Source organism: Trachemys scripta, chromosome 22, assembly GCF_013100865.1.
Source record: "Trachemys scripta elegans isolate TJP31775 chromosome 22, CAS_Tse_1.0, whole genome shotgun sequence".
Taxonomy (NCBI): domain Eukaryota; kingdom Metazoa; phylum Chordata; order Testudines; family Emydidae; genus Trachemys; species Trachemys scripta.
In genome coordinates, this window is record NC_048319.1 from 8,875,694 (window position 1) to 8,888,309 (window position 12,616).

At 52.4% G+C, this 12,616-nt stretch overlaps 1 protein-coding gene across 3 annotated transcripts in view; it reads right to left on the reverse strand.

Moving 5' to 3' along the window:
* Window positions 1–11,973, reverse strand: part of ATCAY (ATCAY kinesin light chain interacting caytaxin) — a 28,740-nt gene extending 16,767 nt beyond the window's left edge. The window contains exons 1-4 of one of the 3 annotated variants that reach the window (XM_034755370.1): window positions 11,599–11,973; window positions 9,471–9,602; window positions 2,222–2,283; window positions 202–423 (exon numbers count right to left, since the gene is read on the reverse strand). In XM_034755370.1, the coding sequence (XP_034611261.1) occupies window positions 202–423; window positions 2,222–2,283; window positions 9,471–9,547 (361 nt within the window). In that variant the 5' untranslated portion in view covers window positions 9,548–9,602; window positions 11,599–11,973. Of the gene's footprint in view, window positions 1–201; window positions 424–2,221; window positions 2,284–7,145; window positions 7,586–9,470; window positions 9,603–11,598 lie in introns of those variants that run through there. The other 2 variants (XM_034755369.1, XM_034755371.1) reach the window with 2 other exon arrangements.
* Window positions 11,974–12,616: the final 643 nt, after the last annotated feature.

A 12,616-nucleotide genomic window follows, 5' to 3' on the forward strand; every position in this document is an offset into this window, starting at 1 on the left:
CCCCAGCAAGGGCGGACTGGCTGAACAGGGCTGACGAGACGGGGGGAAAGCCGGGCCCCGGTAATTTGAACTGGCTTCCCTCCCCCCCCCCATTGGCCCTGGTCACAGCTGGAGAACAACAGAGTCAAAAGAAAGAGGGTTGAAGTTAATCCAAGACAAGCCCCAAGTCCTAGCGAAATCCACCCCACGTTGGCCTTTTACCTTCCCATTCCAGTTCATTCCCGTTGCCCAGGAACTCCAGGGAGTCCGTCTCATCCGGGGTTTCGATGTCATCCACGTTGATGTCCAGGTCGTCGGGCGTGTCCAGGAAGTCATCGGACAGGATGGAACCCTCACTTTGGTCCAGGGAAATGTTGATTTCAGGGGCTATGAGCGTCTTGCGCTTCCGATGAGCCCCGTTAAAGTTCAAAGTGTTAGGGGGAGCTGCACGGAAAGCGGAAAGTAAGCGTCAGCTTGTCCTGATCATCCACCTTGCAGCAAGACTTTGCTTCGCCAGACCCTTGCATCTGCGCAGCAGCCTTACAAGCCTGTGCAGTGAGTCGTTTTATCCCCATTTTAAAGGGGGGTTAAACTGAGGCACAGAAATGTTAAGCACATGTCCAAGCCAAGAGAGTGAGTCAGTGGCAAGAGTCAGGAGTAGAAGGCAGGTGTCCTGACTCACAGCTCTCTGTTCTAATGAGGTCCCGGCACACTACAAAATACAGCCCTACTTTTGAAGTGCTCACAAAGTCATCCCTCGCCGAGCTGGGCGGGTTACTGAGACTGAACTTTCTCTGGGTCCAGAGTCTCTGTTCAGTTAATAACACTTAGCATTAACATAGCGCTAACTAATTGATCTTCACGAGCCTCCACAAGACAGGTCAGAATCATTATTGCCATTTTAGAGATGGGGAAACCGAGGCACAGAGGCCCTAGCTATACCGAGCAGGAAACTGTGGCTGAAAAGTCGATTAAAATATGAATAACCATAAAAATAGACCAATTTGGGGCCCGATGATGCTAGCACCCGTATTTAAGCCTAGTTAATACCCTGATAATTGTTTGGTCTCTGGAACCCTTGCTATGGCTGATGGGTGACGGTGGTTTGCTGACATCACGGAGGAGGCAGCCTGGGACAGTGAATTAAATATATGGCTGTGAGGAAGAAATTCCTGAGTGCTCATTCTGGCTCTGCCACTGACTTCCAGGTAGGGCCTTAGCCCAGTCACTTGTGCTCTCAAGTCCTGTCTATGATGCGAAACACGCTCTTATCTTAGGGGAAGTCTATTCTCAATAGCCAACCTCAACGAAAGCTGCAGAGCTCAAAGCATGGGGGTGAACAGAACAACTTTTCCTTAAAGGATAAACTAACCAGATAAAATGAAGCGAGGGAACAAAGATGGTTGGGGCCACTAATGCAACCGTCTTTTTGTGCAGCGCCTAGCACAATGTATAGCACCCAGTCCTGGCACTCCTAACTGCCACAGCAATGCAAAGACTAGATAGAATCACAGAAATCAGGGTCGGAAGGGACCTCAGGAGGTCATGTAGTCCAACCCCCTGCTCAAAGCAGGACCAATCCCCAGACAGATTTTTGACCCAGATCCCTAAATGGCCCCCTCAAGGATTGAACTCATCACCCTAGGTTTAGCAGGCCAATGCTAAACCACTGAGCTATTAATAAGGATTGATCCTTAGGGTTCTTATTCTCGCCCTCTTAAACAAGTGCTAAATAATATTCGGGCTCCGTTCGTGGAGCGTGTGGAGCCGTTGTATCTGCTCCGTTCTGCCGGAGTCCAGGCGCCCGGCAACGCTCGATTCAATAATTGCAATGAGCGTTCCGGTCTGAACTCTGTTCTGAGCTAAGTGAATTACAGCAATAATTGCTCAATGGCTTTTCAACCTCTTCCGACTGCTTTGCAGCAAGTGAGGCTGCAAGTGCCAGCTGGATGGAGGCCATGGGGCATTCCACTCGAGGAAGCTGAGAGGGGTGGGACATAATTTGGAGGGGCTGAACCCCCCACAATTCCAATAGGAGTCCATGGGAATACTCAGCACTGTGAAAATGCCTGTTTTCCCCCATTGTGACTCTGCAACACACTCCAATGGTTCTTGGTTTTGTCCCCCAGGCAAGATTTTTTGGCGGGAATTTGTTCTCTCTCTTCTCTAACCGCGGCCTGCTGCCCACTGGGCTCAGCCAAATACCCTCGTCAAAGCCCAACGAGGCCAGGCTGATACTTACAGGATGTGTTCTCATCTGCAGGGCTGCCCAGGGAGTCCATTCCCGTCTCTTCTGGGAGGGGTCTGCAAACCAGCCAGAGCAGAGGGTCCAGGAGGCAAAGAGAGCACCATTAGCAGGAGATGCCACTATTAAAGTCCGTTCATCCCAGCTCCCTGGGCTTCATAACGACTATCTTTAAGTATATTAGGCCCATCGTATTTATCAAATTCAAGGTACAACATCATTTAAAAATCCATCAGGAAGAAGTCCCCCACCCTAATACCAAATAGGACAGGACCAGTTATCCTCAAGTCAATGCCTCCTCCCACCCAACTCCCTAGCAAAAGAGATCAATTCCCAATGGATGCAAAGGAGTAGAGGGGAAAATGCGTCAGAGGTGCAAAAAGCTCTGGAGCGAGCCACAAAACGGACAAGAAGAGACCAGCCAAAGCAGATAGGATCTGGCATGTATCCAGAATAAGTAGGCAGTGAAGGACCTCAGGGAAGAGAGTCTCTCAATGCAAAGAGCTCTGGATTGAGAAAGACCTAGTCCGAGACTGGTTCAATGTGAATCTAGGGATGGAGGACAATAGATCTACCATGGCCAACTCTAACTGCTGGGCAGGGGTGTAGGGTCAGAAGAGGCCTTCAGCTCAGAATATGAGGCTCTTTAGAATAATACGTGATACTGAGCTACGAAGCTATTGCTCCGTTGGCTTTGCATCCCTGACCTTATACGCATGGGCAAACGGTGCCACCCACGATGGAGTGAGAGATTGATAGCATTGTTAACGGACTGGAGAGCATTTCAACCAGACGCAATAGTTGAGTTGGGTCCATCCCATCTGGAATAGCCTGGGCACAACCTAATCAACTGCTATTTATTTTTATAGCATTTTGCATCCCAAGGTGGAACTATCTATATGAACACACATACTTACACACACACGCATCACATCCCCACTGAAATGCAGCCACTTCTGGGGTGCGAGGCAGCAGCCAGACACACTGCCACCACTCAGCAAGGAGAGAGGACATTTTAGCCAAGGGCAACAGAGCAAACTCTCTTTTACCCCCCAAAAGTGCCAAAAGATGTCCTCACTCTCCCTTATTAAACTGCATGAAACCCACGTTCGTGTCCTGTGAAGGATGAAGGCTTGTGTCAACAGGGATTTGAGTTTGTGGCACTAGGAAATCTATAGCTTTCAAGTGTATCAGAGTTTCAGAGTAGCAGCCGTGTTAGTCTGTATCCGCAAAAGGAATAGGAGTACTTGTGGCACCTTAGAGACTAACAAATTAATTTCAGCATAAGCTTTCGTGGGCTACAGCCCACTTCTTCGGATGCATAGAATGAAACACACAGACAGGATGGAATGGAACGGATAGACTGGAACACACAGACAGGATGGAATGGAACGGATAGACTGGAACACACAGACAGGATGGAATGGAACGGATAGACTGGAACACACAGACAGGATGGAATGGAACGGATAGAATGGAACACACAGACAGAAGATATTTATACATACAGAGAACATGAAAAGGTGGGAGTAGCCAGACCAACTGTAAGAGGCCAATCAATTGAGATGAGCTATCAGCAGCAGGAGAAAAAAAACCTTTGAAGTTTGATGTTTCAGCTACTAAATTACTGCCCCCAGCAGTGTGTGAATTAACCCTGAGATGCACATGAGGAACATACCTAGTAGGAAACCCTCATCCATCATCTCCAGTGTCCGTCCGTGTCACATCTATTAATGGAGGAGGCGCCTTCAGGAACTAAGGTCTGAGGAACGCTTAGCTTCTGCAGAAGGCGACTCTGACCTATTTGCTGGCTGCTGTGTTAACCCTCCACTGAAAGCGCCCCTTTGCCAACCTTAAAGATGGGATGTTGACGGGCAGGTGAGTCTAGCAGAGCTGCTGAACCTGGACGACCTGTTCAATCCCCTGCTTGGTGGATTCTGGTAGGGAGGTATTGTTTAGCCATTCTCACTATGGCAAGGTGCCTTACACCCTTGTTTCCTTGCCCACCCAAATGAGGCTCCTCCCTGAATCGAATAATACTAATAAAGTATTCACACAGGAGACCCAGTCATGGGCCAGGGCCCCATTGTGCTCGGCAAACACAGAACAAAAAGATGGTCCATGCCCCAAGGAGCCTCCAATCGAAGTATAAGACAAGACACAGCAGATGGAGATAGTCCCATGGAGGAGCACAAGGAAACGGTGAGACCAGCATGATAGGTTGTGGTCTTAGCACTGCAGCAGCCGGGCTGTTGTCTAGTTTTACGCATTGCAATGTGCATTGAAATGTTCTCCTGGGTTTTCATGTCAAGTTTCTGGTTTAGATTTAACCCTTCCCCGGCTGTGTCTGCAGCCCAGCCAGCACGGCCTTGTGTGGGTCCCTTGACAGCCGGAAAGGGAAACCGACTAAAGACAACGCCATGCAGAAGCCTTGGAGCTCAGCCACTCGACGGGCTGCACTCGCCGCTCAGAGCAGGTGCATTCACCCACCCTGGCCTTCCCTGGAGGAGCCCACAACCTTCCTGTGTCCTCCAAGAAGGGAGCCTTGGAGGGTAAAGTGAACAGACTCTGGGCACGTCAGCACCCACCCTGGGCCGGTTACCTGGGGCCTGACTTCATACTTCTGCCCAAGGAAGGTGGGGGGGAAATTTGGCTCGTGGCATAGGCGGCACTTTGCAATTTTTCTACCCACAACTCTGCGAGCTGCGCTCCGGCCCTAATCTGCAACATACCCCGGCAACTGCCTTTTACTCATTCTCTTCAAGGCACAGGGGTGGTGGGTGGAGCCACCTTCGGGGAGGCTAGCCCTGGCTCCACCCCTTCTGTCTGCCCTCCCCCCCACAGCCAGAGCCCCATGCCCCGTACGCCCCCTGTGCCCGGAGGAGCCCTGAGCCCCACCCCACCTGCCCAGAAGAATCCTGGGCCAGCTGCAGCCGCGCCGTGTCGCCCCTCCCCAGCCCCCAAGCTGCCCGGGGAAAAGGGTCTGGAAGAAGCTTTGGCTAGGCCCCATGCAGGTTCCGGGGCAGCTGAGGAGGCGGGATTTGCTACTCAAGCCAGAGAGATTACTGAGGAACCCAGGAAGCTGAATAGCACATATCACCTCCTCAGCCGCCCCAGAATCTGCCTGGGGCATAATAAATCAAAAACGTCTCCCCAAAACCCCACCACTGGGGGTCTGGTGGCAGCGCCAGGGGGGGCACAGCCTCCCCTGGCCTATTCTACCCGCCGCCCTTGTCAAGGCACCTTGCAGATATTAACTAACGAACCCTTCCAGGATTATTGTGACCTTTATATGGGCGGGGAAACCGATGCCAAGAGGTGAGGTGATTGGGGCAAAGGGAGTCCGTGGCCTTAAAACTCAGGAGAACTCAGCACCTTCATGCTAGGCTCTTGCTCAAGCCTCTCCCATTTCTATCCTGGCCCTCCCTTGTGCAGAAACTGACGATTCCCCACAAAAAAAGCTGCCGTGGTTTTGTAATACACACAACCAGGACCCAGGCACACTGTATCATTTCCCTACACAAGAATTTCCAGCCATGTCTCGGGGAGCAAAAGGCCAGGGCGCTCACTCACTGAGCAATACTGCAGCCCCGGGTCACCGCTCCAGAGGCAGCTTCTGACTTTCGGCCAGGCCGTAAACCTCCCTTTTCTGCAGGACGGTCGTTGCTAGCAGGAGGTTCAGCCACGCTAACGTAACAGAAAGCTTTGCTTTCAGATGCAAGGGCCAGGGCCAGATTCTGCACTCAGTCACACGGGTGCAAGTCCTGCATCGTTTCAAGGAAGCCCGTGGATCTACCCGGGTGTCAATGAGATCAGAATTGGGCCCACACTTTGCATATGTTAAGCAACATGCCTCGCCACGTCCACTTGTAGTCTGCCCAGCTGAGCTACGTAGACCCTCGCCGGCGCGTGAATGAGGTATGTTATTCTGACGTTCTGCACGCAAAACGCCAGGCTGCGTTCCTTCTGCCTGGTGCCTAGTAACCCGAACTAGAACTTGCGTTCCACTATCCAGGGCTTGCTAGGGGCTGCGGTGTGAAGATTTGCGAGTTCAGGGACGGAGCCCCACAGAACAGGCCAGTCTCAGAGCAACCCCGTGCTTGTTTTACCTGGTACATTCAAGCAAGGGGGATAGACTGCCCGTGCCCTACAAAACTAGAGAGACTGCCCTTTGCACTGACACGCCGCCACAACCATCAAATTAAACTGTATAACTATTCAGCTGAAGGGATGATCCCCTTGGAGCCAGGTTGCTGTATATTAATGAGTGCACGAGTTCTGATTAAAGGCACATTGGCCCTGCCTCTAAGATCCAGCCCAGTGCCCGGCAGACAGCAGTACCCTAAACTGGCAAGAAATAAGAATATTCCTAGATCAGTGCAAAAGATCTACCGGACGGACGGACACACACAGACATGTGCATGGATGGACACACACACACACACACACACACACACACACTGTCTCACACACACACACACACAGTCTGTCTTTTGCACACACACACACACACACAGACACTGTCTGTCTCTCTCACACACACACACAGTCTGTCTGTCTCACACACACACACACACACACACACACTGTCTGTCACACACACACACACACACACACACACACACACACACACACACACACTGTCTGTCTGTCTGTCTCACACACACACACACACACACACACTGTCTGTCTGTCTGTCTGTCTCTCTTTCCCTGGTTGGTTCTGTGACTGTGGTCTGACCCTCTGATGCCTGACACAGTCGGGTGATGCACTGTCAAAAAAACAAGCCATCTGGCTTGGGTGTATCAAAATACTCGCTGCCGTGCAGCTCGGGGGTTTATGACGCTGACGCGGGATTTCAGATCCGTTTCATTTAGCAATAGAATCCATCTAAAAGTCAGAGGGACGGGGTCTTCCTTACCTTTCCAAAGGATGCTTAGACTGCTGTCTCCCACTTCCTAGGATAAGTCTGCCCTTGGATTTTCCTTCCCACACAGCTAGCTTAAGAATCTTTCCCTTTTCCAGAGTTTCCTGAATATAGCAGCTTTTCTAAGGGTCATGGGCCACCATTTTGCGCCGTACTGATCATCTGATGGCCAGTTTCACCCTATAAGGCACCTGCTCTCAGGCGGCGAACAGCCTGTGCCTCTGCTGTGATTAGATGGATGCTAGAGACCCAGTGAGCATGCTCCTGCATCCGCCCTCTCGCATCGCTACAGCATCACTGCAGGACCGGAGTCACACAAACAGCTGAGACATACTGGAGCCAGGAGATCAAACCTCCAGGGAGCTCTAGGGACGAGGGGGAGGAGTCTCTTCTTGCTGGTGCCACTTAGCTCATTCTCACTCTGGGTGACACCCCTTTGCTACCAGGGGACAGAAAATTCACCCCAAGGACCGGCTGGCTATGGGGAACGTTCACATTCTGCCCTTTGCCAGGTCACCCAGCGGGGATCTTTGTAGGGGCAGCCTGCAACTTCGGAGCCAGAGGGGCTGATGGCAGCTAAGCAAATACAGTCGCTCAGCACATCATCCAGCCGAGAGATACGGGCTCAACGGCAAGCCGGAAGGGACCGTCTTTGTGATTTGAGTGTGAAAATACCTTTAAATAAATTCTCCAACGCCAGCTAAATTCTGCAGGGGCTCATGTGTCATGTGACAGGCTTGGTTAGGTCTTATTTACATTAAAGGTTAACCTCTTTCCCTGTTTAATCCCTATGCAGTAGGCGGGAGTGTGGTCTAGCGGCTAGGCCAGGGGGCCTGGTATTCAAGACACCTGGGCTCGGTTCACAATGCCGCCACTGATTTGCTGCGTGGCCTTGGGTACGTCACCTCAGCTCTTTGTGCTTCCGTGTCCTAGTCTGCAAAATGGGAATAAAGGCTATCGACCCTCCTTGAGATCGAGGGGGGAAACCCAGGAGAAGAGCTACGTTATTATGATAAGATCATGAATTTGCTGCAACTGAAGAAAATGGGGCTTTGCGGCTCCTGCATAGGCATAGCAGTGTGACCTAGTGGCTAGTGCACTGGACTGGGACTCAGGAGACGCGGGCCTGTTGGCCACTGTGTTTGTACAGCACCAAGCACAATGGGGGTGTGTGTGTCTGAGCTCAGTTGGGATCCAGTTCCTCTAGATGCTTCTGTCATAGAAATAACAAGAATGTTTGGGAGCATCACGACTGCTGTCCAGTCTTGCGGCAGATCTCCGCCTCAGGGCTGGCTTGCTTTCTCATGAGCTCTTTGCCATTTTGGGGCCCCTGTCCCTCCCTGAAATAAGCGAGGGCTGTTCCCATCTTCTAGCAACACAAAGGCCTGGCTGAGTCTCATTCTTGTGCGTGGGGAGGCTGCCGAGTGAACAAAACCGAGCGGGGTACCGTGGCTGCAGACAGAGGTGCTTGGATGAGCCCTGCAGCTGGGACTTGCATGAACAGAGCCAAGCGAATCATCCAACAACAAGGAGAACAGGAGACCTCTGACTACAGTGGTTGGCCTTGCCAGGGTACCGCACTTAACAGGCCGAATTACACAGCGGGCCCACTGTCCTATGAACACAGGGTGGCTGTAGCCCCAGCGGTAGCAATTCCGCTGCAGCTGGGAAGAGAGGATCGCTACTTGGAAGGTGTCCTCACAGCATTCAGGCAGCACCGCTCCACCCCATTCATCAGTGCCAGCTGCACGCTGTGTCCCAAGGGATACGCACGGGTGTAGCCAGGTCCTGGGGACAGGCTGAAGACTGGAGCTGGGAGAGATGGGTTCTGTGCTAGGGGCAAAAATTCAGATCGGGTGCGAGCGGGTGCAACTCCGTCTTTCTCTACATGGCTGGCTGACAGCCCGGTGGGGGAGCAGTCAGGACCTGATTCTGCAACTCAGAATGGGCGTCGTGTAGCAGTTATTCACCCAAGTAGTCCCATTGACTTCAATCGCCTCACTGGGGCTACTCGCTTGAGTAAGTACTTGCAGAATTGCTACTCCCTGCATCTTAGACGAGAGAAGGAGGCATGTCCAGTTTGCTAACTATCACCTGACCACCAGGCCCCTCACCCTGGTATCTGAGTGCCCAAGGAGGTGTGAGTGTGATGCAAGATTATTGCCCCGCAAACATTTAAAAAAGGGCTGTGAGCCATCCTTGCAAATTCCCTGCTCTCAGTGACCGCTTCCCTGAGCACCTGCTTGTCAGACCCAGGTGTCCTACTGCTCTCTAGTACCATTTCCCCTGGCCTTTAGCTGCCGCTTTACCAGAACAGACCTGGGGAAGTCCTCGTCTTGCCACTCCTCCTTCACCTCCACATTCTCCATCCGCAGCGTGGCTTCGGTGGTGCCCATCGCGCTCGGGGGGAGATTCCGGCCGCACTGGGTTTCACCTGCCAAGGGGCTCGGTCTGGAACACGAGACACAGCAGCATGGGCAACGAGCTGAATGCCGAACGTAAAGCTACAGCCTTCAGGATCTGCCGCCCCCTGGAAACTCAGGCGCGTGGGATTTTTGATTCTGGCCTGTTCCAACATCAGAAGCCATTTGGAAAATTTAGCTCCAGATGTGGGTCGGGGGTGGGGGGAGTCTTCAGATCTGACGTGACTCTCTAGACTTTCTACATAAACCACGGTGGCTTTATAACAGCATGAGCCACTGAGCTCCTGGGCGTGGTGGTTTGGGGCTATCAACCCCCCTGGATAAAAACAAGTCAGCTGGTCCTGGAACACAGGCTCTGTATAAAATGCGACCGGCGTATCGCTCACCCTTTGAGAGGCTAGTTCTGAGCAGAACCATCGCGGGGGACCCAGCACGCTCCGTTCTGTGGAGTGCAGGCTCACCTTTCGGATTTTATTCTGCCGTACGACTAATATTGACGTTAACCAACACGCTCGCCAATGGAAATTCAATACAGGTTTCCAGGATAACAGTACAAGATCACTTTCAGGTTATGTGGCACTGACACCTGTTTCTATCTTGCTGTCTCCTGTGGATGTGAATCTCGTCTGTCGCACAGAGAAATTTCGGGGCGATGTGCTGTATTGCTAAGCCCCCCCCCCCCCGCACTGAGAGAGGAAGAGAGGGGTCTATGAGGAAGGCCTTCTGTGAGGAAGACCCTGGCTCTCCTTCACTCAGGAGAGACACGTGTTAGCCTGGTGACATTCATCACTTGTCCGGGGTCCCATTTTTATAAAAACATATGTCAAACCATATAGGGACATGTCTGCGTGTGGGCCTTGGCTCTGCGCCCGCTTCCATGTGGTTTATACTGACGTAACTCCATTCACGTCAGGGCAGTCACTCCTGATCCACGCTAGTGCAAGGGAAGGCAGAATCGGGACCAACAGGGCCTAGTTCTTATTTATATTCCGGCCTCTGGCAGTGCTAAGGTGTCTCAGAGCGACTGTGACTGTAGCGGACTCTCGCTTTGTGACCTCTTTACAGGGCTGCCGGTCAAGGAGAATCATGCCCATCATATCTAGGGCCTGCCCCTGTATTCCTTGCACACCTAAAGCTCGAAATGAAGTCAGTAGGAATTTAGAGCGTACAAGGATTCAGGATCAGGACTGCATGTTGTCAGATCCTTTAGCAAGGCCCCATATACTCCTCTGTTGACCGGATTCCCTTCCCATTGATCTCAACAGCAGCTGAATTTAAAGGGAGCAGGATCCGGCCCACTGTCAGAGCTGAATAACCGGCATGACACACCTGCACATAAGCGCGGCCAGCATGAAAGGCACATGAATGTTCAGGCTGAATCCAATGTGCGTGAGCTGTCTGTGTATTTAGGGGTCGGCCAAATAGTAACATATTCTTAATACAACGGGCCAGATCCCAGTCTCGGTTACATCAGCGTCAAGCCACTAAAGCCAATGTCGCTCCTCCGGCCCACTCGATGCTGTTTGTGAGAGCCAGTGCGGTTCTGAGGCCCTTTCTAAAGAGGGCCTCCATGATGATGGAGAAGCAGGAGACGCAGTTCTGTCTGCATGCTGCTTTAAGGTGGTAAAACTCTATGGATCACCAAGGAAATCCGGTGTTCGGATTTACTGGGGACATTCTCAGAGGTAGGAGCCAGCCCCGGAGGAGACTGGCAGAGAGCTGTGTGGCGAAGGGTTACTGCGTTCTCCCCACCCTCCCTCTGTCTGTGCGGCGCTTCCTGCATTACATATTTGTCTTTATCCTGGTGCATTGCCGGCTGCGCTGCCCGGGAAAGGAGTGTATTGGTGCTGAGGGATGATTTCCTAGCATGTAGGAACCAGCCATGCCCCAGCGCCGCTGCAGATCCGAGAGCTCTAATCCCCCTTCCCCAATCCCTTCAAAGCACGACGGAGGAAAAAACACCCCAAGAGCCGGACCCAGTGTCTCCATCCTCAACGGAAGCACGGACGGCGTCTTGTACTTACCCTCTGAGGGTCTCTTCTTGCTACTGAAGAACAAAGAAGCTCTCTCCTGTATTCCAGCTGGGCATTCCTCCTTCTGTAGCAGGGGGCTCCTTAGGACGTCCAGGATTGGAATAAAAATACCGCTGGGCCAGGCTGCGGAACAAGGAGCTGCATCAGTGCTGGCCTTCAGTGCAGGAGCTGGCCTTTTGCTGTGGAAATGGATGGCAGTTATTTGTATTCTCTTAACACGGGCCGGGCCCACCGCTGCTTGCTTTGCCTCAGAGGTATTTGATTATTTGCAGCTCACAACTGGCTAAGCCCCAGCTCCCTTAAGACAGCTAATTGCAGTGCTTTTGTGTGCGGGGAAGGAAGGGAGGGAGGGGTGTGGGTGGGTGGAGAGCGAGCAGCATAAAGCACCCCCTTTTCAGCGCCGCGTCGCCTCTGATTGGATCGGGGAGAGCAAATGTCTCCACAGCCTCTCCCTTGGCATCCTGAACATCCTCAGCCCCTGGCAGGATCCGGCCCAGGAAGAGAGGGGCGGGGGAAGAGCTGTTTAATATAGAGCATCATTGGCTAAGGAAAGGCAAAGGCGGAGTGGTCCAAGGCAGGTTCTCTGTCTCCAGTCTCTCTTCCCCCCAGCATCTCTCTGCACCTGGAACAGAGGGGCTCTCCCTGCTGCTGCGGGCTGGAGTGGGGGTGGCTAGGAGGGCCACTGGGGAAGTGCAGCCCCCCAAAGGGTTTGGAGAGAGCTGAAAAGAATCGGCTCTGAGGAAGGGGGAGGATGGAAGGCAGGTCTGTGCAGATGCAGCCCAGAGCAGATGGCAAGTGGAAATGGCACCAGCTGAAGATTTAGGCTGGGGGGGGAGTTTACAAAGGGGTGGATCTAGGGTAGGGTGACCAGATGTCCCGATTTTATAGGGACAGTCCTGATTTTGGGGTCTTTTTCTTATATAGGCTCCTATTACCCCCTACCCCCAGTCCCTATTTTTCATACTTGCTGTCTGGTCACCCTAATCTAGGGTGTCTAAACCCCACTGTC